The sequence below is a fragment of the Gobio gobio genome (genome assembly GCF_949357685.1).
Source record: "Gobio gobio genome assembly, chromosome: 15".
Lineage (NCBI taxonomy): Eukaryota > Metazoa > Chordata > Actinopteri > Cypriniformes > Gobionidae > Gobio > Gobio gobio.
The window spans coordinates 20,234,596-20,260,613 of NC_137108.1; the positions used below are offsets into that span (position 1 = coordinate 20,234,596).

The following is a 26,018-nucleotide window of genomic DNA, read 5'->3' on the forward strand; positions in this document are numbered from 1 at the left end:
TTATTTATGCAGTTAAGGAAGGTTTGATAACTATTACATTTCTGTATAACAGGGAAGGCCATGGGTAAATATAACATTTATTATTTTGGGTTTATGTAAAGATTTTTTTAAGTTCACTTAAATTAAAAGTTGTTTTTTAAAGACTAATAAATGTTGAAATTGGGAGCTTTCAGTTATACTGCAATGTAACGTCATTAATGTTTCATAGAGAATTTAGTATCAGTGATACTGGCCTTCATTCATAAAAAATGACAATACAACACATATTTACAATATGCTGTCTTTAAATTGTTTCTAAATTAATTTGGAGAGTAACTGAAATTATTACAATATCAAAATATTACAAACTTAAAATATTAAAAACTTGCGATTAATCGTGATTAATTACAGAAAAAAATGTGATTAATTAGTTAATTTTTTACTTTACAGTCATTAGCTCTGACCAACAGGAAGTCAGATATTTTGGTTTGAACGTGAATATTTGTATAATTTCTCTTAGCATGCTTGAAATTGCTTGAAACTCAACACACACATCAGAGATGTCAGTCAGTGGAAATGGGCAAAGCCTCAGAAATGCGTGTGTTGGAGGGGTGTTTATTACAACATAATCATGGTTTATGAAGACATTTCATGTGTCCCCGTAAATAAAAATAGCTTTAACAGCATACTAAACAATTTTTTAATAAAAATGTAAAAATGCAGAATGTTTTCTGTGATGGTAGGTTTAGGGGTAGTGTGTGTGTGTGTGTGTGATATGTAGGCTTAGGGGTAGTGTAGGGGGATAGAATGTACAGTTTTTACAGTATACAAACCATTAAGTCTATGGAATGCCATCTGCCTGTCTTTCCCCTTCCCCCTCTCTATCTGTGTGTGTGTGTGTGGGGGGGGTCTCTCTCTCACCCTGTGAGTTTGTGTGTGTGCCTTTCTCTCAGTCCTTCCCCTCCCCCTCACTCTCACTCTATCATTGTGTGTGTGTGTGTGCCTTTCTCTTTTGATCATAATTTAACCCTTTCATATAGGCTATCACAAATAACTATCACTTAAAATAAAAACGTCATGTGATGTGTTTGCCAAGATCACGTATGATGCACATGTCTTTAAATTAATTATTTACTGATATAATATAAATGTATTAAAACATAAATTTCACATGATTTTATAAAAGTGGCTATTTATAATAAACTTCCATAAAATGTAGACACGCATCTTACTCTTACCTGACACTGATATTAAAATCATCTTTGCAGTTTCTGTGATTTGGCTCCATTTATACATTTTTTATTAAAAAGAATTTATTGGACCACCCATATTGAAATTAAAGCATGTTTTATGGTGCATAAGATTGGTGCACAAACGGTAGCTAAGGTAGCTCAAAAACACATGAAGAGAAGTGTTAGAATAAAACAACATCAGCATTCGAATGGTATTCTGAACTCATTCCAATTTGACCTTTGACATAATCTGACATGAAATTCATATAAATTTAATTGATCTCATAGATGTGGCTGTTGTGGTTTGTGGTCATAGCAGCACCAACTGCTGCAGTTAATGTGGTGAATTCAGATGACTTTGACATAGTCCTTTTATGTTTTCCCATTTTAAATGCCTATTGCCTGCCGTGCACAGTTAAGCTGATGCCACCGGCGTGGCGGTGCCACCGGCTTGGGCCCGTCATCGCTGCTCGCAGCTTTAATTATTATTATTATTATTATTTTATCGACTTCTCGGGCACTTTTGGGGCCCTTACCATGCTCAAAAACTCTTGAAACTTTGCACACACATCGGAATGCGCGGCCATCAGAGCCGGGCTGAAGCTGGTACCCGGGCGTGGCAGGGGGGCTCGACAGCGCCCCCTAAAGTGGTGTCTGAAAACTTGGTCTATATATCAAACACACTTGCACGTACATGTATGAAACTCGGTACACATATAGACCTCATTGGGCCAAACAACTTTCGTGCTCTAAGTTACGTGTCAGCCCAACAGGAAGTGAGCTAATATGGGTTGTTCTGAAAACACATGCTCTGGAATTTAATATACTCCTCCGAGGCCATTGTTTCAATCAGTGCCAAACTCGGTCAGCATGAAGTCAAGACACAGAGGATGCTAAATTGCGAACGGATTTTTGATATCTTAAACGGTTTGGCCGTGGCGAAGCAACGAATTTATGGCGAGAAAAGGTAAACAGGAAGTGTGTAATAACTTGTGAAAACATTGACTGATTTGGATGAAACTTCAGCTGTGTGTTCGTTGTAAGAGGCCGATCACATGGATATGACTTTTGTGAGTCAAAGTTATAGCGCCACCAACTGGCAGCAGGAAGTGTGTCACTTTCAAAAATGCTTTGAATCACCATCTTATTTTCACACGATTGACTTCAAACTTCATCAGTATAATGTGAAAACATGACAGATAGAGACATATGAATGAATTCCTGATATTTCAAATAATGCTGCCATGGCAACATGTCAAAGTTTAATAATGTTTTTGACTGTTTGTGTGCCCTCCCCTCTATCACCAAAAGGGGGCAGTGTTGTATTATTTTTGAAACTCCCTTTCTCTCTCTCTCTCTCTCTGTGCTTGCTTATGTGATTTATGAGGACACAAATGTGTATGATGACATGGCTATTGGTATTACAACGTAGTGGTTAATGTGGACATGAACTATGACACTATATCACTACAGAACTCATTTTCTAAATGACATTTGAGTTACAATTCTTTTCACCTGACAGCCGTGATTTCATGTACTCATTCAGACAGAACTCTTTTTTTTAAAACAGAGGAGTGTGAGTGTGTTTTCTATACATGTGCTTTACAGAAGGTCATGTGCTGTGTTTGCAAAGATCACTTTTGACACATTTGTCTTTAAATTCATTATTTACTGACATAGTTCAAATTTATAAAAAAAAAAAAAAAAATTCACATTATTTTCTACAAGTGTCTGTTTATAAGTGTCTTTTTTCACAGAAAGTTTGTTTGAACGTGAATATTTGTATAATTCAGTTTCTGAGTTTTTACGTTCTCCTCGTAGGCGATTTATTCAATCTCCACCAAACTCGGTCAACGTGAAACGGAAGCTTAACGCATTAAAAATATTTAACGCAAATAACGCAGCGTCCGTTTTTATATCCATTTTTGCTTAGCGTTACATGATCACGCTCCTATTCATGTAAATGCTTCCAAGCGCGACAAGACACAAGAGAACACGCTGTATGCCAATGTCCTGTGTGTGTGTGTGTGTGTGTGTGTGTGTGTGTGTGTCAGTGTCCTGTCTGTGTGTGTGTGTGTGTGTGTGTGTGTGTGTGTGTGTGTGTGTGTGTGTGTGTGTGTGTGTGCAGGCCCGTCGCGACAAGGCAGGCAAACCAAGCAATTGCTTGGGGCCTCGAGCTGGCCTGGGGCACCAAGACAGCGACAGGTTAAGAATAAAATGAAACGACAAACTGTGTGAGCGCCCCATTGATAGTCAATGCAGTAAAGTGCAATGACACTGTTATCGGGATCCCCCTTAAGGGGCCCCTCTCAGAAGTCGCTGACAGCAGCCAGCCAACCACGCGATCTCTGCTGTCGGCAAAATACAAAATCTTCGGATTTGAAGCGGAATTTTATGCTTCAGGAAGCCAGAAAAGAAAAAAGAGAAAGGAAGAGGAGGATAAGAAAAAACAAGATAGTGGTATGTGATAAATTACACTGGATAAAATAGCTCTACTTGTCTTGTACAAAAATGGTGTAAGTTTGCAGCAGGTGGGCTAGCAAAAATATGTTTATGTTAGCTATCGTTACCTGTCTGATGGCAAATGCTGCTTGTAATGAACAGTTAGTGCAACTTTTTTTTCGAACAGACGGAATGACATGAGATTGCTATAGCTTTGTAATATGTTTTGATGAAAGTGGCATAGCATGCTATACTAACTATTATTTATGCTATGCATAAATAACCTGGAATAGTTAATATAGCATGCTATATTAACAATTATTATAAACATTATTTAACCAGAAAGAGGCAGAGGAACATGATTTTTTTCATAGCTTATCTTAATGTGCTAGTGTCGGGATATACGGTAGTGACAGTTTATGCAAATATGACATTATTTTTATGAGTTACCAATAGATCTTGAACAATTACTTTATTCTGTGGCAATTTTTACACTATTACATTTTGAAGTACAGTATCAGGACAACCCACATGTTTGACTGGTACTGTTTACATGTTTTACTGGTACTGCCCACGTTTTACTGGTACTGTTTATTAAACTATTTAACAAGGTATTATAGTCATCGGTTGCAACTTTACAATAACCATCCAGATAATGTTTATAGACAGTTTACAAAACAACTAGTAACCCTAAAGTATTCCCAAAGTGTTAGGAATATCTGGTCCGTCTATCTATGTAAATGTAATGTTTATAGATGTTTAAAAAATGGTTACTTAAAGGTTTAAAAAAAAAATGTAATGATACAGTGGTGTTTTTTGCAAATGTTTTCAAATTTTATGCACAGTATTTGCAACAACAGTATTTGCACTGTAAACCTTTTTATTAATATATAGTGTGGGTGAACTTAAACTGTATGGCTATGCTGCGGTGTGTGTGTGTGTGTGTGTGTGTGTGTGTGTGTGTGTGTGTGTGTGTGTGTGTGTGTGTGTGTGTCTGTCAGTGTCCTATCTGTGTGGATGCGTCTCATGTCAGCTAATCAAGGGACACTGACACACACACACACACACACACACACACACACTCGACGCATAGATAGACTCGCGTCAGTTTCCTGCTCACATCGAGTTCTCTTTTGCTCTTGAACAAACAATAACACAGAGGATTTTGAGTATTCTCATATTAGAGTCTTAAATTAGTTAAATAACGTCTTAAATGAACTTTAAAGAGTTGTGAGGAAATGAGATGCGCGGGACCGCGCGTGAGATCCGCGGTTGTTCTTAAAGTGACAGGAGCACTGATGATGCCTGTCATTAATGTTCATCAAAGAACAACGGGAATAGAGAAAATTGTAGCTTTAATGATGATTCATCTATATTTCATTTATTATTTATGCAGTTAAGGAAGGTTTGATAACTATTACATTTCTGTATAACAGGGAAGGCCATGGGTAAATATAACATTTATTATTTTGGGATATAATCATGGTATATATAACATAATATATATATAACATATATAGGTGGAGGGGTGTTTATTACAACATAATCATGGTTTATGAAGACATTTCATGTGTCCCCGTAAATCAAAATAGCTTTAACAGCATATTAAACAATTTTTTAATAAAAATGTAAAAATGCAGAATGTTTTCTGTGATGGTAGGTTTAGGGGTAGTGTGTGTGTGTGTGTGTGTGCGATATGTAGGCTTAGGGGTAGTGTAGGGGGATAGAATGTACAGTTTGTACAGTATACAAACCATTAAGTCTATGGAATGCCATCTGCCTGTCTTTCCCCTTCCCCCTCTCTATCTGTGTGTGTGTGTGTGGGGAGGGGGGGGGGGGGTCTCTCTCTCACCCTGTGAGTTTGTGTGTGTGCCTTTCTCTCAGTCCTTCCCCTCCCCCTCACTCTCACTCTATCATTGTGTGTGTGTGTGTGTGTGTGTGTGTGTGTGTGTGTGTGTGTGTGTGTGTGTGTGTGTGTGTGTGTGTGTGTGTGTGTGTGTGTGTGTGTGTGTGTGTGTGTGACTTTCTCTCTTGATCATAATTTAACCCTTTCATATAGGCTATCACAAATAACTATCACTTGAAATAAAAACGTCATGTGATGTGTTTGCCAAGATCACGTATGATGCACATGTCTTTAAATTAATTATTTACTGATATAATATAAATGTATTAAAACATAAATTTCACATGATTTTATAAAAGTGGCTATTTATAATAAACTTCCATAAAATGTAGACACGCATCTTACTCTTACCTGACACTGATATTAAAATCATCTTTGCAGTTTCTGTGATTTGGCTCCATTTATACATTTTTTATTAAAAAAATTTTATCGGACCACCCATATTGAAATTAAAGCATGTTTTATGGTGCATAAGATTGGTGCACAAATGGTAGCTAAGGTAGGTCAAAAACACATGAAGAGAAGTGTTAGAATAAAACAACATCAGCATTCGAATGGTATTCTGAACTCATTCCAATTTGACCTTTGACATAATCTGACATGAAATTCATATAAATTTAATTGATCTCATAGATGTGGCTGTTGTGGTTTGTGGTCATAGCAGCACCAACTGCTGCAGTTAATGTGGTGAATTCAGATGACTTTGACATAGTCCTTTTATGTTTTCCCATTTTAAATGCCTATTGCCTGCCGTGCACAGTTAAACTGATGCCACCGGGGTGGCGGTGCCACCGGCTTGGGCCCGTCATCGCTGCTCGCAGCTTTAATTTTACTTTAAAAACCCTTGTACACATTCCTAGTGTATTGTATAATATAAAATAAATGTATATAAAGGTTTATACTGGCAGCTCAGAGCTTTACATTAGCATTTAAGTATGAGATTGAATGAATAAATGTAAAATTAAAACACTACATAGACTTCACTATAAAATATACATTGATTCTTATTAAAGCTACTGTATTAAAGTTTTTCAGTCAAGAGCAGTGAGTGATTTTCTCTTTGTCTTTTGTTGTTTTATCAGCATTAAAGGGATAGTTCACTCAAAAATGTAATTCTGTCATCTATTATTCGCGCTCAAGTTGTTTTAAACCTGAATAAAGTTCTTTCTTCTGTTGGACATCAAATATATTTTGAAGAATGTTGGAAACCAAACAGTTGCTGATCCCCATTGTAGGAAATAATAATATGGATGTCAATGGCTACCATCAACTGTCTGTGTTCAACAGAAGAAATGAATACAGGTTTGGAACAACATTAGAGTGAGTAAATAATGACATTATTTTAGAGGTGAACTGTCGCTTTAAGGACAGCGTGTTCACTAGGCTGCGCTGCTGTCAATTTAAGACCTCTACACATCTAATATACAGACACACGCCAATTTGACTTTCACTTTAGACATAACCGACTGTGTTTATGTGAACCTTGTGTGTATTTGACAATATTAGCGTGGTAAGACTACTTAGTCCAGTAATCACGTGTTTGACAGGCTTTTAGTGCTCGCGCTCGGCGCATGTTAAAACGAATGAAACGTTTAACCAGCAAGTCTTTAAAATGCATGCAAATAATGAACTTTGATGATTGTGAATAACTATAGTGTTCCGTGAGTATAACTCTCTGACACCAGCATTGCAAGCATGGCTAAACATCCCCTAACTTTAGTGCATAGTGATGGGATATTTGCTCATATCAGCGCGTAGGCACACACAAAGGCACACTCTAACAGAGCTGAAATAAACGGAGAGAAATAAAAAAAATTTGTTTTAATTAAATGCAAAACCGACAAAAACGCTATTCACAAGAGCGTATTGAACCGTGAATGCCGTACCGAATGGTTCAATATTATATTGAGAATTGTGGCATCCCTAATTCTGATACATCGACTTGTAGACGACCCTGTATAATTTGTTTCTAATTGGTTGTAAACCAATATTTCCCCTTGCCATTGTGTAGTGTTTGCTACAGTTGACCGAGTGGATCAGGTAGTCTGAGCTGGTGTGAATGAGTGGAGACAGAGACGAATTAGCATATTCATGGTTACGCGTATACACCTTATGTAGCCCCGCCCATTTTCAGCGCTGTGCTCATTGTGTTCTGTCTTCCGGTTTGTATTTCCACAGCATGAAGGTAAGATATTACGGATTTATGAATGAACCGCTAATTTTAAAATCTTCCTGGTCTACTGACATTTGTTATGATATCTGCTTCAAACATTACAATGCTTATGATGATAACTGTCGTTAACACTACAATAAGTAAATCTACTTCACCAGCAAATTACTCTTAGGCAGCGATGCCATAGAAATATACAGAGCTACAGCAAAAACTGAAGTTCAGACACAAAAATGTAAAGATAGCTGTGTGCTTGTTTCTCTGGCGCATAAGGTCTACTAAATGAAGGGTGTAGAGTTCAAGCTATTTACCAATCTACCAAAGCAAGTATATTGAAGATACCCTTTTTTTATCGTTATTTTCCAGTTTGTTGTTTCTTTGACACTGTATTTTTGTTTTTGGTATTTACACTGTATATATCTTCACGCCATCACTTGTGGACTTTTGTGTATATCTTCTGTACTTTAAATAAATTACACCTCAAACGAACCCTCGCACTATTTAAAGCGGTTCTCCAGGGGTCGCTTTGTGACAGAAAAACATTTTCACAGGAAAGAAAACATTAAAAAAAATTATTTTCAAAGATGAGTATTAAAGGATTAGTTCACTTTTAAATAAACTTTTGCTGATAATTTACTCACCCCCATGTTATCCAAGATGTCTTTCTTTCTGCAGTCGAAAAGAAATTAAGGTTTTGGATGAAAACAGTCCAGGGTTTTTATCCATATAATGGACTTCAATGGGGCCCCAACCGGTTCAAGGTCCAAATGACAGTTTCAGTACAGCTTCAAAGGGATTTAAACGATACCAAACAATGAATAAGGGTCTTATCTAGCGAATCGATCAGTTTCTGCGAGAAACCGAGCAGTATCTATGCTATTATTTTACCTCTTATCAGACGAACGTGATCATCTCTGAACTCAGCCATTACTTCCGCTAAGTGAGGTCAAAATACGAGTCTGGTCATAGATATATCGATCGTAGATGCTTAATTCTAATGATCCGTACAAGCGCTAATGAGGTATCTACGTATACATCTATGACCACGCTCGTATTTTGACCTCACTTAGGGGAAGTAAGGGCTGAGCTCAGAGATGATCACGTTCGTCTGATAAGAGGTAAAATAATAGCATAAATACTGCTCGGTTTCTCGCAGTCATTTGGACCTTGAACCGTTTGGGGCCCATTGAAGTCCATTATATGGAGAAAAACCCTGGACTGTTTTCATCCAAAACCTTAATTTCTTTTCGACTGCAGAAAGAAAGACATGGACATCTTGGATGACATGGGGGTGAGTAAATTATCAGCAAAAGTTTATTTAAAAGTGAACTAATCCTTTAAGGTACTGCTGGGGGGACTTTAAAGTCTTTACGCTGATGTTGCAGCAACTTACTGAGTGTCCAGGTTGCAACTAACCTGAATGATCTTCACATCGGGACTGAATCTTGGTGGAAAACCAAAGTGCAGGATCCAGTTGAGTCTGGCACCCAGCAACACTACAACATCAGCCTGCGACAGAGCTCTAGAACAGTGAGAGATGAGCATCACATCATTCAGTTCCTCTAAAAAGGGATTTTGTAAAGATCATTTAGACACATACCTGGATCTGGCAGCAGCAACACAGTTGGAGTGGTCATCCGGCAGTACTCCTTTCCCCATAGGTGTGGGAAGGAAGGGGATTCCAGTCACCTCCACCAGCTCCCTGACCTCTTTCTCCGCCCTGGCATACGCCGCACCTGCACCAGATCACAGCTCAACACTGCATTTGCAACATTGCTTTCATTTGGCCTTAGCCTTTAGCCTTGAAGATGCTCAAACATCTGGGTCATTCAGTTCTAATCTGTTCACCTTTGCCCACGATGATCAGAGGCCTCTGAGCCGCTTTGAGCAGCCTGACAGCCTGTGTGATCTCCCTGCTGTCAGCCTGACTCACTGGAGGAGCAGGACAACAGGAAACAAACCTAAAGAAAAATGGAGAACGTGTATAAAAGCAATGCAATTGTGCATATTTCAAGATGCAAAAGAAAAATCATCAATAAGTGATCATCATATCAGGAACTATGGTTAGTCAAAGGTGACCTATTATGGCCCATTTTTGAGTGGAACGAAAAACATGCCGTTTTCATGCATGTATCTTTAAATGCAAATGAGCTGCTGCTCCCCACCCACTTTCCAGAAGAGGGCAGAGCCTACAGCTTGTGCCTCGGATACTCTGCCAAAAACCATTATCTTCTCTATCCCAGTCACGCTGACATAAAATTGCAGTTCTTCATCATCATGAAAGTGTATTATCTGCATGCATTTTAAAGCCATCAGTCTAAACTTCTGATATATAGGTTTTCCGAGCGCACACATCAGAAGTACACGCACAGAAATCTGTCAGTCGGCACGTCCTATGAGTATTGAAGTTCTCTTTCACCTCTTATTGTGCTTAAACTGACAAATACACACAGAGTTATGTCAAAAACACACAAAGTTCACATAATTACAGTCGGTTATGTCTGTGAGTGTGAACGTAAACAGCAAGTAAAGAAATCGTATGTGTATATTAGATCTGTGTATTAAAGTGAAAGCAGCGTAATATATACAGTATATGCTGCTATATATGTTGTTAATATGAATCAAACAACAAAAGAAAAACAGAAAATCAGTCACTGCTCTTGATTGAATAACTTTAATAAGTATACATTTCTTACATGAATGCTGCTGTTAAATGCTCTGGCGAGGAGATAAACATGGCGGACTGTGTACAGCTCACTCAGGGCGGGGTCTATGCTAATAGGGCAGAGTCCGTTAGAACTCATGGGCGGGGCCTTTGCGATGTGATGTCACATTGCATAGAAACTGCAAACAGCTTATTCTAAGACATTGCTCATGATTTATGGGGACTAAAAAAGGAGCGTGTTGATTATTACCTTAAACACCATATAAAAGTGAATTTTGCATAATAGGTCCCCTTTAAGAAGCTCCCCATTGCTATGATTAAGCTCACCTGACACTGGTCCGGTCTATTTTGGCATTCACCATGTCTCCAGCTATGTCTATGTAACACGCACCTGGACGGCCGTAAATGCTGCTCCTTACAGCCTAAAAATACACAAACAGAACATTAACTGCTGAACATTGTACACTGTATATTTCGCCTGCATTAGAAGCATTTAATTTCAGTACCCCATGAAATGTGTGACAAACATAGGGCAGGGCTATTTTTGTATTATTTATATATATACTACTATAGTACTTATTCATATTTTGAATTTGTAAAATTGCTAAAAATTAACATTTCAAAAAAAGTATATCTGCTAAAATGAGCCCAATCTCCTGGTACTGCGCATCTATAGCACAAGTTTATCCTTTCATTATGCATGCTCTTTACTAGGGCTGGGACGGTATGGATTTTTTCTTACCGCGGTTGAAAAGCAAGAAATTCCCGCGGTTCAGAGATAAACCGCTTTAAACGGCTCCCGCTCGACTTTCGCGCACAGCCGCTCGCGCACACACCAACGCAGGCAATTGAACATAATAAGGAACATGTTTATTTTACATTTATTTTTTCACGTTTAGAACAGGAACAATTAGAACAGAAATGGAATGATATCTGAAAAAAAAAAGTGCTGGCAAAACGAAATATAGACTAGGCTATGGTTTACATCCCAGCCTTCATATTTTTTCCTGAGAGAGCAGATCAGATCACGACTGAGAGATTTGATGATGGAACAGCATAAACAAAGACAAACAAACACATTTTTATTTATCGGTATTGATCAGTAATATATATTTATTTGTTTATTTATTTCCCATATTTTTACTTTCAGATTACAGTCGTCGTCATCAAACAATCACTTAAACTATAACGACTTTCGCGCACACCCGCCCATATAATATAGCCTAATATATTATTTATATTTATAGTATTTATATTTTTATATTACATATTTTAAAATATTCAGGCTATTAATTTACATTTACAATTTACACCTCCCGTGTGCGCTTTTGTCTCTATTAGTATACTAAGTATTTATATTTATGTTATTTATATTACATAGCCTAAATAATTTTTACATATTATATTGTTATATTATATTCGGCCTATTTTTACATATTTATATTAATTTATATATAGGCTATATGTCGTGTATCTCGTGTGCGCTTTTGTCTCAGGGGTGCTATTTAACGAAGGCTATTTAATTTAACAAAGTGTCGCTGCTCACACTACCGTGATTGTATATTACTTATTATTTATATTTCATATTTTTACATATTCATATTAATTTATATATCTCATGTGCGCTTTTGTCTCAGTGGTTCAAATATTTAACGAAGGCTATTTAATTTAACAAAGTGTCGCACACTACTGTGATTGTAAGCCTGCCAGACGGATATCTTTTTCGATAGCCTGTTAATGAAATTGGAATTTCAGAATCACATAGCCAACTTATATTTAATTGCCTACAATAGATTATTTATTGATTATATTGAATGAAATTTCGCAGGCCCAGCTTATTTGTAGTCAATCTTTCCCAAACAGAGTTGGAAGAGAGTAAAAGCTTACCAGTACTAAGGAGGGCTGAGGCAGCTCCTGTTCAGTTTGTTCTTTCTGAAGCCGTAGTTTTTTTTTTGCCAGCTATGGGAGAAATCGGTCACCAACGTTCGACACAAACCCATGGCCCGGGCGGTGCGTTCTTTTTCTGCGTTCATGACTTCTATCTCCCTACCCGCTATTGTCGGCTGCGCAACCATGTGAGAGAATTGTGTACGTGCAATTAAAAACTGAGGTCCTGCTTATGCCCCTGTATTTTATGCTTTAGTAAAATTAAATTCAAATTATAGGCTAAAAGACATTACACAGGTACAAATGGAATGTTATAATGGAACATTGCGCTCCCCAACTCGCGAAAGGTCGGATTTGCTCCATCTTTTGTTATGTTTTGTTTAGAAAACCTTGAATCCATATAAGACACACATGTCATTAGACACAATCCATGTCATTAGAATCAATTAATCCATTGAATTAGACACAACGTGCACACATGGGCAGGCCAAGGCCAATGGTATTTATTTATTTATTTTTTTCGGTGATGGCGGTGACGATCTCAGACCCGCGGTAGGCGTCACGTGACCGCGGTATTACGGTAATACGGTAACCGTCCCAGCCCTACTCTTTACACGCAGAAATGTACATCTACGCTTTAATCCGTTTTTTTAGAGTACATATGATACGCACTTTTTGCATGCATTTGATACGAAATATATAATGTATAAATATATAAATTCTGCGTACCAGATGCACTTTAAAGATTACTTTTGCATATAAAGAGCACGCCAAATAGAAGCATGAACTTGTGCTCGATGATGCGCAGTGCCAGGAGATCGTGTAGTTAGCAAGTTTTTTGTTAAAATCATATAGATGGGCTCAAAGGACAGACATGGACTACAAGCCACAAAACTTGAATTTTTGATTTCATGGGGTCTTTAAACAGATTCACATTTCACACTTTACTTTTTCAACTACAGCTGGTATCATCTCAAGGTTGCTTGGTCGAGCAGAAAACTTGCTATACAGACGACAAGCTTCAACCTGATGAGAAACAAGAAAAAGAATAACAGCGGTGAAAGAGACACTAGAAAATAAATCCAAATTACTATTTGTGTTTCTTTCCTTAGAAAGGAACTGAACACATTAAGCACATATAAATATATGAGATGAATCACTAATTATTGACTGAATTTTTGAATCTACTGACAGAACATGTTTCATTTATCAGTCAGCAAATGCTGTTTATCTGTTGCTTAAAGGGATAGTTCACCCAAAAATAAAAATTAGCCCATAATTTACTCACCCTCAAGTCATCCTAGGTGTATATGACATTCTTCTTTCAGACGAATAAAATCGGAGTTCTATTACAAAAGTCCAGGCTGATCCAAGCATTAGAATTGGATTCATAGTTGCTCTGTTTTTGAAGTCCATAAAAAGTGCATCTGTCCGTCAAATAACGTGCTCCACGCGGCTCTGGGGTGTTAATAAAGGCCTTCTGAAGCGAATCGATGCGTTTGTGTAAGAAAAATATCCATATTTAAAACTTTATCAAGTAAACTTTCGACCGACCGCCTTCCCTGCTCAATTCATGGAAAAATTGTTGAAAGTTCCCCTGCCGATCAAAAGACTAACGCGACCACGTACGCTTGTCATGACGTCACGTACGCATCTTGAGTTTCACTTTCAACATTCAACATTTTTCCATGGAAGGCAGTCGATCGAAAGTTTAGTTGATAAAGTTTTAAATATGAATATTTTTCTTACACAAACGCGTCGATTCGCTTCAGAAGGCCTTTATTAACACCCCGGAGCCGCGTGGAGCACGTTATTTGACGGACAGATGCACTTTTTATGGACTTCAAAAACAGAGCAACTATAAATCAAATTCTAATGCTTGGATTAGCCTGGACTTTTGTAATATAACTCAGATTTTATTCGTCTGAAAGAAGAATGTCATATACACCTAGGATGACTTGGGGGTGAGTAAATCATGGGCTAATTTTCATTTTTGGGTGAACTATCTCTTTAATGTATCAAATCAGTATAAATACTGAGATACCAGAGGCAAACATTTCCTATCATCCCTACCTGAGGGAACTCCTGAAATGCTCCAGTGGTTTCTTGGTTCCTATCAGATGAGCCACCAATGACAATAACAGGCCTGTGATTTCAAAGAAGAGAAGAAAAGTACAAAAAAACGGCCCATTTGAGGTCAATTCCCTTTCATTTTAAGCGAATTCAGCAGTGTGGGAGCTACCAGCAGTTCACGTTAGCATTGGCCATTCCTCCGAGAGCATGAATCAACCCAGGTCCAGACACCACCAGGCACACAGCTGGCCTAAGGAAAATAAATGAGACTTCAGCAAAACAGCATGAGAAAAAACAAGTAAAAAAAAAAAGAGAAATTAATTGACATATTCATACCATCCTGTTAAATACCCAATAGCAGACGCAGCATAGCAGGCCTGTTAGAAGATGGAAGATGCATGTAAACACAGACCCAGACAGTCTTCAATGTAATGAAATCAGGACACATTTGAAATAAAAGTGGAAAGAGAGACTGTCTTACTGCTTGTTCATTGCGCATGCCCACATACTTGATGCCCGCTGCTTGGGCGGCCATGGCCACCTCGATGATAGGCACGCCAACGATGCCAAACATGTACTCCACATTCTGCAGATGGAGTTAAATATAAGAAAAGACATACCTAATAGACAAACTAATATGCTGAATATTCGTTTTAATATTACAATTATTTCTGGTAATCCAAGGCACAATAAAAGAAGCAGTACATTTAGGCCAGGGGTTTTCAAACCAAGGAGCCACAAGAGAGGGACCATGGAAAAGTTTAGAGAAAAAAAAGTTTAAATAAATAAATAATAAAAATATGATTCTATAAACAAACAAACAACTAAACTAACTAAACTTGACTAAAAAAAATTATTTAAAAAATGAAAAAAATAAATGTTTATTTAAATAAATACATAAGCTTATAAACACTTGATTGAAATGTATAATTAATTAATAATTTTAATAAATTCAAAATAATTGATTAAAATAAAAAAAATATTCTTTAATAAATCTGTTTAAAATAAATTTATTTAAATAAGTAAATATAACTGATTCAAAATAATAAATGATACATCTATACAGGATATACATATACACACACTCTATAGTAAATATTAATGCTACACAAGGAAAATGGTTGTGAACCACATCATAATATTACTTTTTTAATTAAATTGTTTACATTTTTAATTATATTTAATTTCACAGTACAAATAAGTTGTTTTATACATGAAAATATTATATCTGCCTTTTAATTTTTAGGATGGGTGTCCCTCGCAAGAGGATGATCATATTTGGGGGTCTGTGACATCTAAAAGTTTGAAGCCCCTGATTCAGGCTACATATTTAGTCAAGATGTTACAGATTTCTTTCTTTTATCTAATAATTTTTTAACATACAGTGAATGAATTACACACAAATTGTTATATACATATTTAACTCTATGCCTAGTTTAGTGTTTGTATCACACATCTTTGACAGCTTTATTGCGCATGCGCGGAACCTTTGACACACTGTCCAAGTTCAATAGTACAGCAGGCGACACGCTCATTCTTTGCACACATGTTGCAAAGAATAACAGCAACAATGTCAATAAAATACAAGTTTTATGACCAGGTGCTATGGACAAAGGTTTGGAATAGATAGCCTACTTTGCAAGATTATTTCAATTAAATAGCTATAAGTTACAGGAGAAGCCTAGAGAAAACTATTTTTGAAAAGCATCCGGCAACACAACACAGACCTGAGATTTGAGCGCCTCAGCGATCAGCTGAGCTCCAGTCACTTCATCCATAATCCCCTTCACAACAAACTCATTCCACTCAAATACATATATCAAACTGCTCTGCTGTGGTGCTGCTGCTGCTCTTCTTCTGTGGTTAATGTGTAAGCAAAAATGTATCCACCGTCTATGGTCTCCACCCACTGGACTTGAAAGCAAATGTCTCCACCTACTGGATATACTGAACGCGTCACTGTTTTTCTTTTTCTTTATTTTACTGTCTATGGTTACAACCCTCCCCTTGTGGTCATTCATTCATTTGTTTTCTTTGTAATATTACACCACATGTATGATTTTATAAGTTAATGATTTTTCAATTATTATTATTATTTGAATTACCATGTCATATGGACATTGCAATTTTTAGAGAGAACTTTCCTTAAAATATCTAATTATGACTGTATAAATGATTCATTAGAATTATTTACATTATTATAATTAAATATCAAACTTGATTCTTTGTTTGTTGTAATAAAAAAAATATTTATTTAACAGCGTTTCCAAGGAACATCTATTTTTCCACCATTTGGTTAAATTTCTCCCAATGTTTTTCTTTAATGGAAACTCATTTAACTTTCTGTCAAATTGTACTCATCAATATGACATTTCCTTTGTCCATTTACTGATAACGTACTGGTCAAACAACTGAATCATTCCTGAGAGTATTAGAGTATTATGAACTTCTATCAAAACTTCTTTCAATATCAGATATACAGAAATCCTCAATATTTAATAAAAATGATTATATATTTTTTGAGACCCACTATCACAACCTGTCTGGATAATGTCCGCTTCTCTGACAGGAGTTCGGATGAAAAAAAAGAATTTGAAAATAACCATTTCATTTCATTCCACTGTTTCCATTATCATATTAATGTAGCAAACAAATAAAGGATATGATCATTTGAAGAGAACAACACATTACTTACACAAGTCTTTATTATAAACTCAATATATGACATGCTTTGCTTTTATCAACTAGTTTGTAACTTTCTAAAACATTCATAACATAACAAATATTATATGAATCATTTGCGTAGTATATATTCAAATTTCAATATGTGAGACATCATCACAGGCATAATGACTTGAGCATTCCTCAAACTGTTAGACCTAATGATTTACATGATAGACACTGAGAAACTAAAAATGAAGTCTTCAGGCTAAACATCATAAATGTCATTGTGAAGATAGTGGTTGTACTTTTCGTAACCAGTATTTTCCGTATTGCTGTTTTTGTTGACCTTCACGTCTGTTTTCCGGCCCATCGCTTGAGCTTCACTGTCTCTGCCTTCAAGATACGACTGCAGGATCCGGAAAAACTGCCAACATATTACGAGAACATGAATTTGAAATGCAGTAAATGTCATTTAAATATTTTAAAATAAATAAATGAAGCTAAAACAAAAAGGTTATAAGAAAAAGAAACATTGTCTGACTGTAATAATACAAATAAATAATACACATATTATACACAGATAAGACATAAGTACACTCTAACAAAAAAAGGTTCTATAAAACCTTAATTATGAACGTATTACTCAATTATTTAAGACGTTTCTCCTTATATAGAACCTTTTCGGCATAAAGGGCTCTTTAAAATTGAGTCAAAATAGTTTTGAGTAAAACTGAACCTGATTGAAAATGTAATTTTTACCTTTCTATCCTTCTGTGCCAAGTTTGAGTGTTAATCAGACTTCAACATTTTAAGCACATGCAAAATATTCCTATATAAAACATAAATACTAATAAATTCACATATAACTCCCACAGAAGGATGAAGAACAGAGTTTGACTCACCAGCGTCCTGGTCTGTGGGTTGCTCAGAGACTTCCACTCTTCATTTGAGAGGTCCGACTCCACCGAGACCATCAGTAGTGTCATCAGAGCCAACACTTTCAACCTAGACGCAAACACACACACACACACACACACACACACACACACACACACACACACACACACACACACACACACACACACACACACACACACACACACACACACACACACACACACACACACACACACACACACACACACACACACACACACACACACACACACACACACACACACACACACACACACACACACACACACACACACACACACACACACACACACACACACACAGAGAGACATTACAATCCCAGCATGAAACAGTCTTCCTCAGTCAACCACATCTTCAACATCAAACCAAAAGAACTCACATGTTTGCAGTGCCTGTGAATGCCGGGTCAGTTTGCAGTTGGGTTGCCTCTGTTTCCCAAAAGCTTAGTGACCTTGCTTTTATACACAGCCATACATGAACAATTCACACCTTCTGGCAAATTGGCATTTCCTTTTTACTCAAAGAAAGACTGGACGGACCTTGAGTGCCATAATTGATATAATTAACTTACCTTATAGCGTCATCATGGCTCCCTTAGAGACATACAACTCAGAATAGCCTCTTATAATGATGGTGGTATTTATGGCTTTAACCTTTCAAGGGGCATGGCGAATGTAAAAGACTACCGGACATATTAGTGAAATTGAAATTATGGGAAATATTTTAATGAATATGGTTGAGGACAAATGTTGACAACCAATTATTATTTTACACTAACAACCAGTGGTGCTAAGGCTCAGAGGGAGACTTCAGGTCTGAAAGCAATTTTTTTGTTTTATATCCCACTGAGAATGAGTCATTTTATACATTTTCAAATTATGCTGTCGTTTCCTAAGAACTGCTCTGCTTGTCTATGAGTCTTTATCTTTCCTTGACAATTGATCACTTTTTGTGATATTAAAGGGTTAGTTTAAATAGAATAAAACTAGCGAATGATTTACTCACCCAAGTCATCCTAGGTGTGTATGACATTCTTCTTTCAGACGAATACAATCGGCGTTATATTAAAAAAGGCCTGGGTAATCCAAGTATTATAATGGCAGTGAATAGTTGTTTTGTTTATGAAGTTGCATAAAAGTGCATCTATCCATCATATAACTGCTCCACATGCCTCCGGGGGGTTAATAAAGGCCGGATGAAGCGAAGTGATGCGTTTGTGTAAGATACATATACTTCTTTTATATCTATCTATATAATATCTATCTATTATTTTACTGTCTATGTAAATTACCGTATTTAAACCTTTATAGACTAACTAACTTCCGGAAGAAAGCCGTACGCAATTCGACTGACGGCAAAGGAGTAACCCCTGATGCGATGTATAAGCATAGCAAGATGTGACGCCTTTGACGCAACAATCTCGAGCCCCTCTTCTCTTATATCGAAATGAATGACCTCTGCGCTTCTGCGTTCGTGGTCAATACGCATGTGTCAAGGGTTCAAGGGTCAAGGGTTACTTTCGCTGTAAATCGATGCGTACGGCAATTGCGCCGGAAGTTAGTAATTTTAGTCTATAACGTTTAAATATGGATATTTTTCTTACACAAACGCGCCACTTCTCTTCAGAAGGCCTTTATTAACCCCCGCGGAGCCGTGTGGAGCAGTTATATGATGGATAGATGCACTTTTATGGACTTCATAAACAAGGCAACAATTCACTGCCATTATAAAGCCTGGATTAGCCAGGACTTTTTTTATACAATATTTTTAATATAACCCCAATTGTATTTGTCTGAAAGAAGAATATCATATACACCTGACTTGAGGGTGAGTATATCATGCGCTACTTTTCATTTTTGGGCAAACTAACCCTTTAAAATGATACAAAGTGGTCACTTTATAGTGGTGCACGTTTGGTCTAAATATTTCTAGGGGTCATTTTTATCATTATTGTTGGTCTTTGACAGAAGGGGAGTTTCAATCTGGGTCAAGGTCTGTAAAAGATTCTACTTTCTAAATTCTGACTTAATTCAGGAATTGATGCGATTAATCAAAGCAGTTTTATTATATTAACAGTCATATTTTTTTTTACTAGAAATAAATCTTCCTGTAATTCTAAAATTTTACATCTTTGGTAACACTATTTTGATGGTCCACTTTAGACATTCTACTAACTATAGCCTAAGTACCTTTACATGTCAAGTAGCAAGATTATTAATAGACTGTCTGCTTAATATTTGCTAACACTTTATATTGATATTCCACCAACAGACTATATAGGTAACTATGCAGCTGCAGCTAACCGGACCCCTAACCCTAACCTAACAGTCTGCTATAGTCTACTAATTCTCTAATGAGAGTTACTTGACATGTTTGATTGTATTGATCTTTGTATTGACCTATCAAGAACCAGTAAACCTGTCTGTTTAGTGTTACCTTCCTTAGTGCCATTGCACATCAAAAAGTACCATATCATAAAAATCCATATGAAATGTAACATGAGATCAGTAAAATATCATGCTAAAGTTGATAAATTAACATAATATTAGTAAAAAAAAAGAAAATAAAAAAAGTATTGTTCTTTAAAGGGTCTTTCTCAAAAGTTTTCAAGCACCTCTTTCAAGAAAGAACTTGATTTAGACCACAATATAAATCATTAAATGTTCATTTGAAGGATGGATAAAATTAAAAGGCCTTTTTTTGTTGGTCTTTTCTCCTCCTGTTAGTGTTATTAATATTGTGGTGATGATGATGATTATGAATTGTGATGCTTTCCGGAAGGAACAAGGCACTTAACCCCAATAACAATAGTAAACAGTCAAGTCTCTTAATTTTAGGGTCAAGCACTACATATTAGGGGCGACTTGTCATCTCAGTCCAGACATGTAATAACTCTGTTATTACTATGTTATTACTCTAAGTGTTCATGAGTGACTACAACCTGAAAAGAAACTCTATGAACTCTCTAACCCAAAGGTACTGACATTGTTACTGCATACATTATAACATTAACTCGCTACTCACTCTGCTCAATTTTTAAAAGAAAACTAATGATAAAATGTTGATAAACAGTACAGAATTTATATAATTAAGTGTTATAATCAAAAAATATTCAGCAATTTCTTAAAATGTCTTCAAATTTAGTTAGAAATAGGATGCACTGAGTGCAAACATCTTTTATTATTTATACACAAACAGTTATTTTGCTCTAAGGTAGGAAATATTTTTGAGATGTAAAAATCACTCAGAAAATGATAGGGCCAACATCAATATCTCAATATTTTTAATCTATGCAAAATCCTTGTGTTGAGACAACAGAACTGACTGAGGAAAAATCCTTGTAGAATAATTATGTCCAACCAACTCAATTCAATCACTTCGCTGTAACTTAAACTGGTTACGTTTTCTGATCATGTTTTGGGCTAGTAAAAACTATGTGGTACAATGTTATCCTTTAGCTTATAGTGTACAGCTTCTTTTTAACATTTAATCAGCTCAGAGACATGAAAATTATTTATTTTGGCTTAAATTTGTAAATTCATATAACACCAGTGTTAATGAATGTGTGTTGTCCTTGATATAAATAAAAACGCATTTATCTTTTTATTATGCATATATTTATCTATTAAAATATTTAAAAATGTACAAAAATGTATGAATATGCTACATAAATTGCGATTTTGCTTTCCACGCTAAAATCCACGCCAATGTTCATATTTATAAAAATTCATACTTATAATAATAATAATAATAATAACAATGACAAAAACAGCAATAATATGATAATAATAATAATAATAATATTTTTTTCCCCCTTATTATTAGGGATGTGCAATTCCTAATTTTCATGAATCACATCACGAACCTGCAATACTGTGAACGGAGAAAAACAGAATAAAATTGAATTGGCTATAATGTAATTTTGACTGATGATAGCGTAGCCTATACTTTATACATGCAGAAAACGTTTTAAAACGGTTGAAACTTGTGAACGTTGAAAATTTATTAAATGACTTTTTTCCCCAATTATGCTGATCCCTAATTATTATCGTGTTGAAAATTAGACCCGTAGATTATTCAACTAAATTGTCAAAATTAAATTGTAAATAGAATTTATTTAGTGTATTGCATTAATGACACTTAAAAATGTAATATATATATATATATATATATATATATATATATATATATATATATATATATATATATATATATATATATATATATATATATATATATATATATATATATATATATATATATATATATATATATATATATATATATATATATATATATATAATATTAATGAGAACTACCATTGGGTTACTTAATTGAAAATTGTTATTTCAAAATAAAAACATCAAGATATCAAAGAGTACACCGTGAGATTTAACATGAAGCAACCACATGCACTCTATAGGTACTATCACATAATTTTCAAAATTCACCAAAATATAACTTTCAAAACTGTTTTATGGATTTTTTAAAATGGAAAGTTATGTTTTAAAGGATGAACTACTGGCATTTTGTTAAACTAGAATCCATTGAATACACTGTACTTCTATCCTTTACAGCGTTTTCGTTTTCATTGACAAACATTAATCTGACAAAGGTCTTCACTGTATTCAATGGAAAATCAAATGTTTTTCTAGGCCTACTACTTTTGTACCCTTCGCCGGATTGGCGTCTCTTAACAATGAGCTCCTTGTGGGCAATATTGTCTTCCGCAATAAGATCCTACAAAACAGCTTTAGTTACTCAGAATCACTTAAAAGATTGGAAAATCATAATTACTTTTACTGATGTATCGAAAGCTTGCCTAAAGTAAGCTACATATAAATTGAGATAAACTCTCTGAACTCCACTTCACCCTGTCCAGTCAGGGAAAAAAGGCAGCGCGTTGAAATTTCATGAACCCAGATTTGATTTTTGTTTTACATTTGAATGTGCTCTTCAATTATGTCATCTCAAAGGGTTCAGGAAGTGTTAACACATGCTGCCTTTGTGTTTCCTGACTGGACAAGGTACAGTCGAGTTCAGACAGTTTATCTCGATTTATATATATCAGCCACAGCAATAACCACGGACAGGTGAAGTGAATAACATTGATTATATCCTTACAAAGGCACCTGTCAAGAGGTGGGATATATTATGCAGCGGGTGAATAGTCAGTTCTTGAATTTAATGTGTTGGAAGCAGGAAAAAATTAAATGGGCGAGAAAAAAGTTCTGAGTGCCAAATAGTTATGGGTACATGGCTATAGCAAATCCAAAATGGGATGTTCCTGGTATGGTACCTACTAAAAGTGATGCAAGTTAGGACAGCAGAGGCTCAATGATGTACGTTGAAAGCTTCTTTAAGATCAGGGTGTGTGTGTGTCATTTACCTGGGGAAGAGGTGCAGGATGCACTATGGGAAGAAAGCAGGCCAGCGAAGGCAGTGTCATGCTCCATAAAATGTTCTGTTGGAAAACCTTGGGTTCTGACATTCATGTGGATGTTACTTTGACACGTACGACCTACTGTTGCAGACCACGTACATACACCCCTTCATTGCAATCGCAAACTCACCAGATCTCAATCCAATTGATCATCTATGGGATGTGCTGGAGCAACACATGCAACATACTTACCATCGTGTTTACAGGGTTTCAATCTTTGACCAATCAATATTCATTTAGTTATCTGACTGTGGTCAGTCAAATATCATTTATTCCATATCCAATATATATAAAAAATATTTTCATAAATATTACACTAACAAATGTTTAGCCTTTTAAAAGTGAGCTAGAACACAAATAAAATGTGTATTCACTATTGAAATTATTCATTTTCAATTATTAATTTATTTTAAATTGGTCTGGAAATCACAATTCCAGCAATTCCCTATTTTCAGGTTGTCTATGACCTGTACATGGTTGTCTTAACCCTTATAAGCTATTTGGAGTCTTTTTGACCTCTAACGACATTTGCTGAAATGAAATGTTTTTCCCCTTTTCTAAATGGCATGACACTTGATGTGGTGGCTGACACTTGCTAGCTCTACAATTAATTAGAATGATATCTGGTTGTATGTTAGCGTGAAAAAAAGTCACGCTCGAGATGTTCGAGATCTACAGAGACAGCAGACAATAAAATGTGATTTTGTTACATAATAATGTTGTCTTTTAGGAAACAAAACAAAAGTAATATCACTCACTTTATTAATGTTTTTACCTCTACATTTGTGCAGTGTTGGAGGGACTTTAGGATTAAAAAAATAATAATTATATAATGCAAGACTATAAAATGGCTCCTTTTTTTTTTACACTATTTGTCCAAAAAAAAAAAAAAAAAAATTCAGTTGCAATGCAGAAAACACTAAAAATGAAGGAGAGATACCACTACACATCCCTGATGGAGTAAACACACACAAACACATATAACACTGTTCAGTTTGACTGTAATGTCATTATTGCAACAAAAAAAAGCCAAACTTAAAACAAAAGTGTCATTGTTATAATTATTTTAGAATGTCTAAACATAAACCTGAATGCAAAACCTGTGAAAAGATGAAAACCAATGAGGAAATAGCAAATGAGCCACTGAGTAATGCTATGAAGCCATCTACTGGCTGGAGTTGAAATTTCATGTTATTTTAATTTTAAAAGTGTTTGTTCTCCATTAGATGGCAGCAATCTTCCATTAAACCATGGCACATTGTCCATTTTATCTCCATGAATGAAAGTGAGAAATGTGGATTTTTTTAAAAGTAAATTTTACATAAAGTTACATACATAAAAAAAAATAAAAAAAAATGTATTTATATAAATTTTAAAAAATACCTTTAATCCCCCAAAACACTGCACAAATATAGAGTAAAAACATTAATAAAGTGAATGATATTACATTTGTTCAAAAATACATTGTTACAAAATCACATTTTATTGTCTGGGGTCTCTGGAGACCCCAACAGCCTGAGTGTACATCCCAAACGAATATTAAAGAGGCCATTTTATGCCTTTTTACAATTTTGGGGTCTACTAGAATAGGATTTCATGCATGAATGTTCAAAAAATACATATTTTTCACATTTTACATTGTTGCAACACATCTACCACCAGTTTGTCTCTATAAAGCCCCTCCTTCTAAAAAGCGCAATGTGCTCCGATTTGTCGGCTGGACCAGTGTTGTGATTGGTCAGTCACGCCCCTTATCATAAACATTATCATCATTATTTAAACGAGGAATATTGTGATGCGTACGTTCCCAGAAGAAAACTCAAGACTACAATCGAGGTGTTTCAAGGAGTTGAGAAACCGTGCTGAGCCGGACTGATATAGAGAATAACTCCATTTGGAGTGGACAATTAACTAGAAAAAAAAAACGAAAACAAAATTCATAATAGGCCCTCTTTAAATGTTTGACAAGAAAAAAAAAAGATTCCAATTACTTAACTCATTTATTTATTTAAACAACCATAAAATATACAGGAATCTCTCGTTCTGAGTAGAGGGACAGCAGTGGCCATCGAGTGCACCAATCCCTCTCCTTTTTCCACAACAAAAAAGGACAGGAAAGCAAACGGGTACCTGCTAGCCCCCTCCCAGCCGGGAAGCTGTTTTGAACAGATTTCCAGTTTCAATCATTCCAAAAATCAAAGCTTGAAAAGAGACAAACACAGGTTTTCTGACAGGCCATCAAAGAAGGATCGAGTGGTTTCATTTGCCCAAAAACATCATGTTAATAAGAGCCAGAAAAAATATAATATATATTTATATTCATATATCAACATACAAAGAGATCAAATGCTGTTCTACCATTGGTTTACACAGTGTTCCTCATCCTGGAGCAAAGCATGCTGGGAGCCGTTTGCCTCTTCATTTTCAGTGCTTTTCACAGACGTAGTGTTCAACTTCTTGTGCATCGTAGATTTGTTCTCACAAGCTGCCCCTTCCCTCCATACAGTAATTTATGAAGGCACAAAATGATGATGAAATATGGAAAGTAAAAATAAATACCATAGATAAAAAGAATAATTTATCCTAAAACCGAAGATGGAGACGGATAGCTTTTTAACATC

General features: G+C 35.7%; 3 protein-coding genes across 15 annotated transcripts in view; all 3 read right to left on the minus strand.

Annotated features, from left to right (window-relative positions):
• hacl1 (2-hydroxyacyl-CoA lyase 1) overlaps positions 1–16,285 on the minus strand; it is a 76,658-nt gene extending 60,373 nt beyond the window's left edge. For 12 of the 13 annotated variants that reach the window (XR_013818042.1, XR_013818043.1, XR_013818044.1 and 9 more), the window contains exons 1-10: positions 16,082–16,259; positions 14,836–14,940; positions 14,691–14,731; positions 14,524–14,604; positions 14,355–14,427; positions 13,230–13,307; positions 10,722–10,816; positions 9,578–9,690; positions 9,330–9,465; positions 9,146–9,251 (exon numbers count right to left, since the gene is read on the minus strand). Coding sequence is in view for 10 of the 13 variants with exons in the window: in XM_079837051.1 (XP_079693177.1) it covers positions 9,146–9,251; positions 9,330–9,465; positions 9,578–9,690; positions 10,722–10,816; positions 13,230–13,307; positions 14,355–14,427; positions 14,524–14,604; positions 14,691–14,731; positions 14,836–14,940; positions 16,082–16,132 (879 nt within the window). In the remaining 3 variants the exon portion in view is untranslated. Of the gene's footprint in view, positions 1–9,145; positions 9,252–9,329; positions 9,466–9,577; positions 9,691–10,721; positions 10,817–13,229; positions 13,308–14,354; positions 14,428–14,523; positions 14,605–14,690; positions 14,732–14,835; positions 14,941–16,081 lie in introns of all 13 variants that reach the window. The other variant, XM_079837048.1, reaches the window with a different exon arrangement.
• gtf3c6 (general transcription factor IIIC, polypeptide 6, alpha) overlaps positions 1–26,018 on the minus strand; it is a 1,355,101-nt gene that overhangs the window by 1,231,902 nt on the left and 97,181 nt on the right. The gene's annotated exons all lie outside the window — the stretch shown is intronic.
• c16h2orf66 (chromosome 16 C2orf66 homolog) lies at positions 17,284–25,862 on the minus strand (the record flags this gene model as incomplete). Its single annotated transcript, XM_079838089.1, has 4 exons — positions 17,284–17,442; positions 17,921–18,023; positions 22,627–22,694; positions 25,767–25,862. 4 exons carry the CDS (start codon positions 25,860–25,862, stop codon positions 17,284–17,286), a joined length of 426 nt encoding a protein of 141 aa, XP_079694215.1.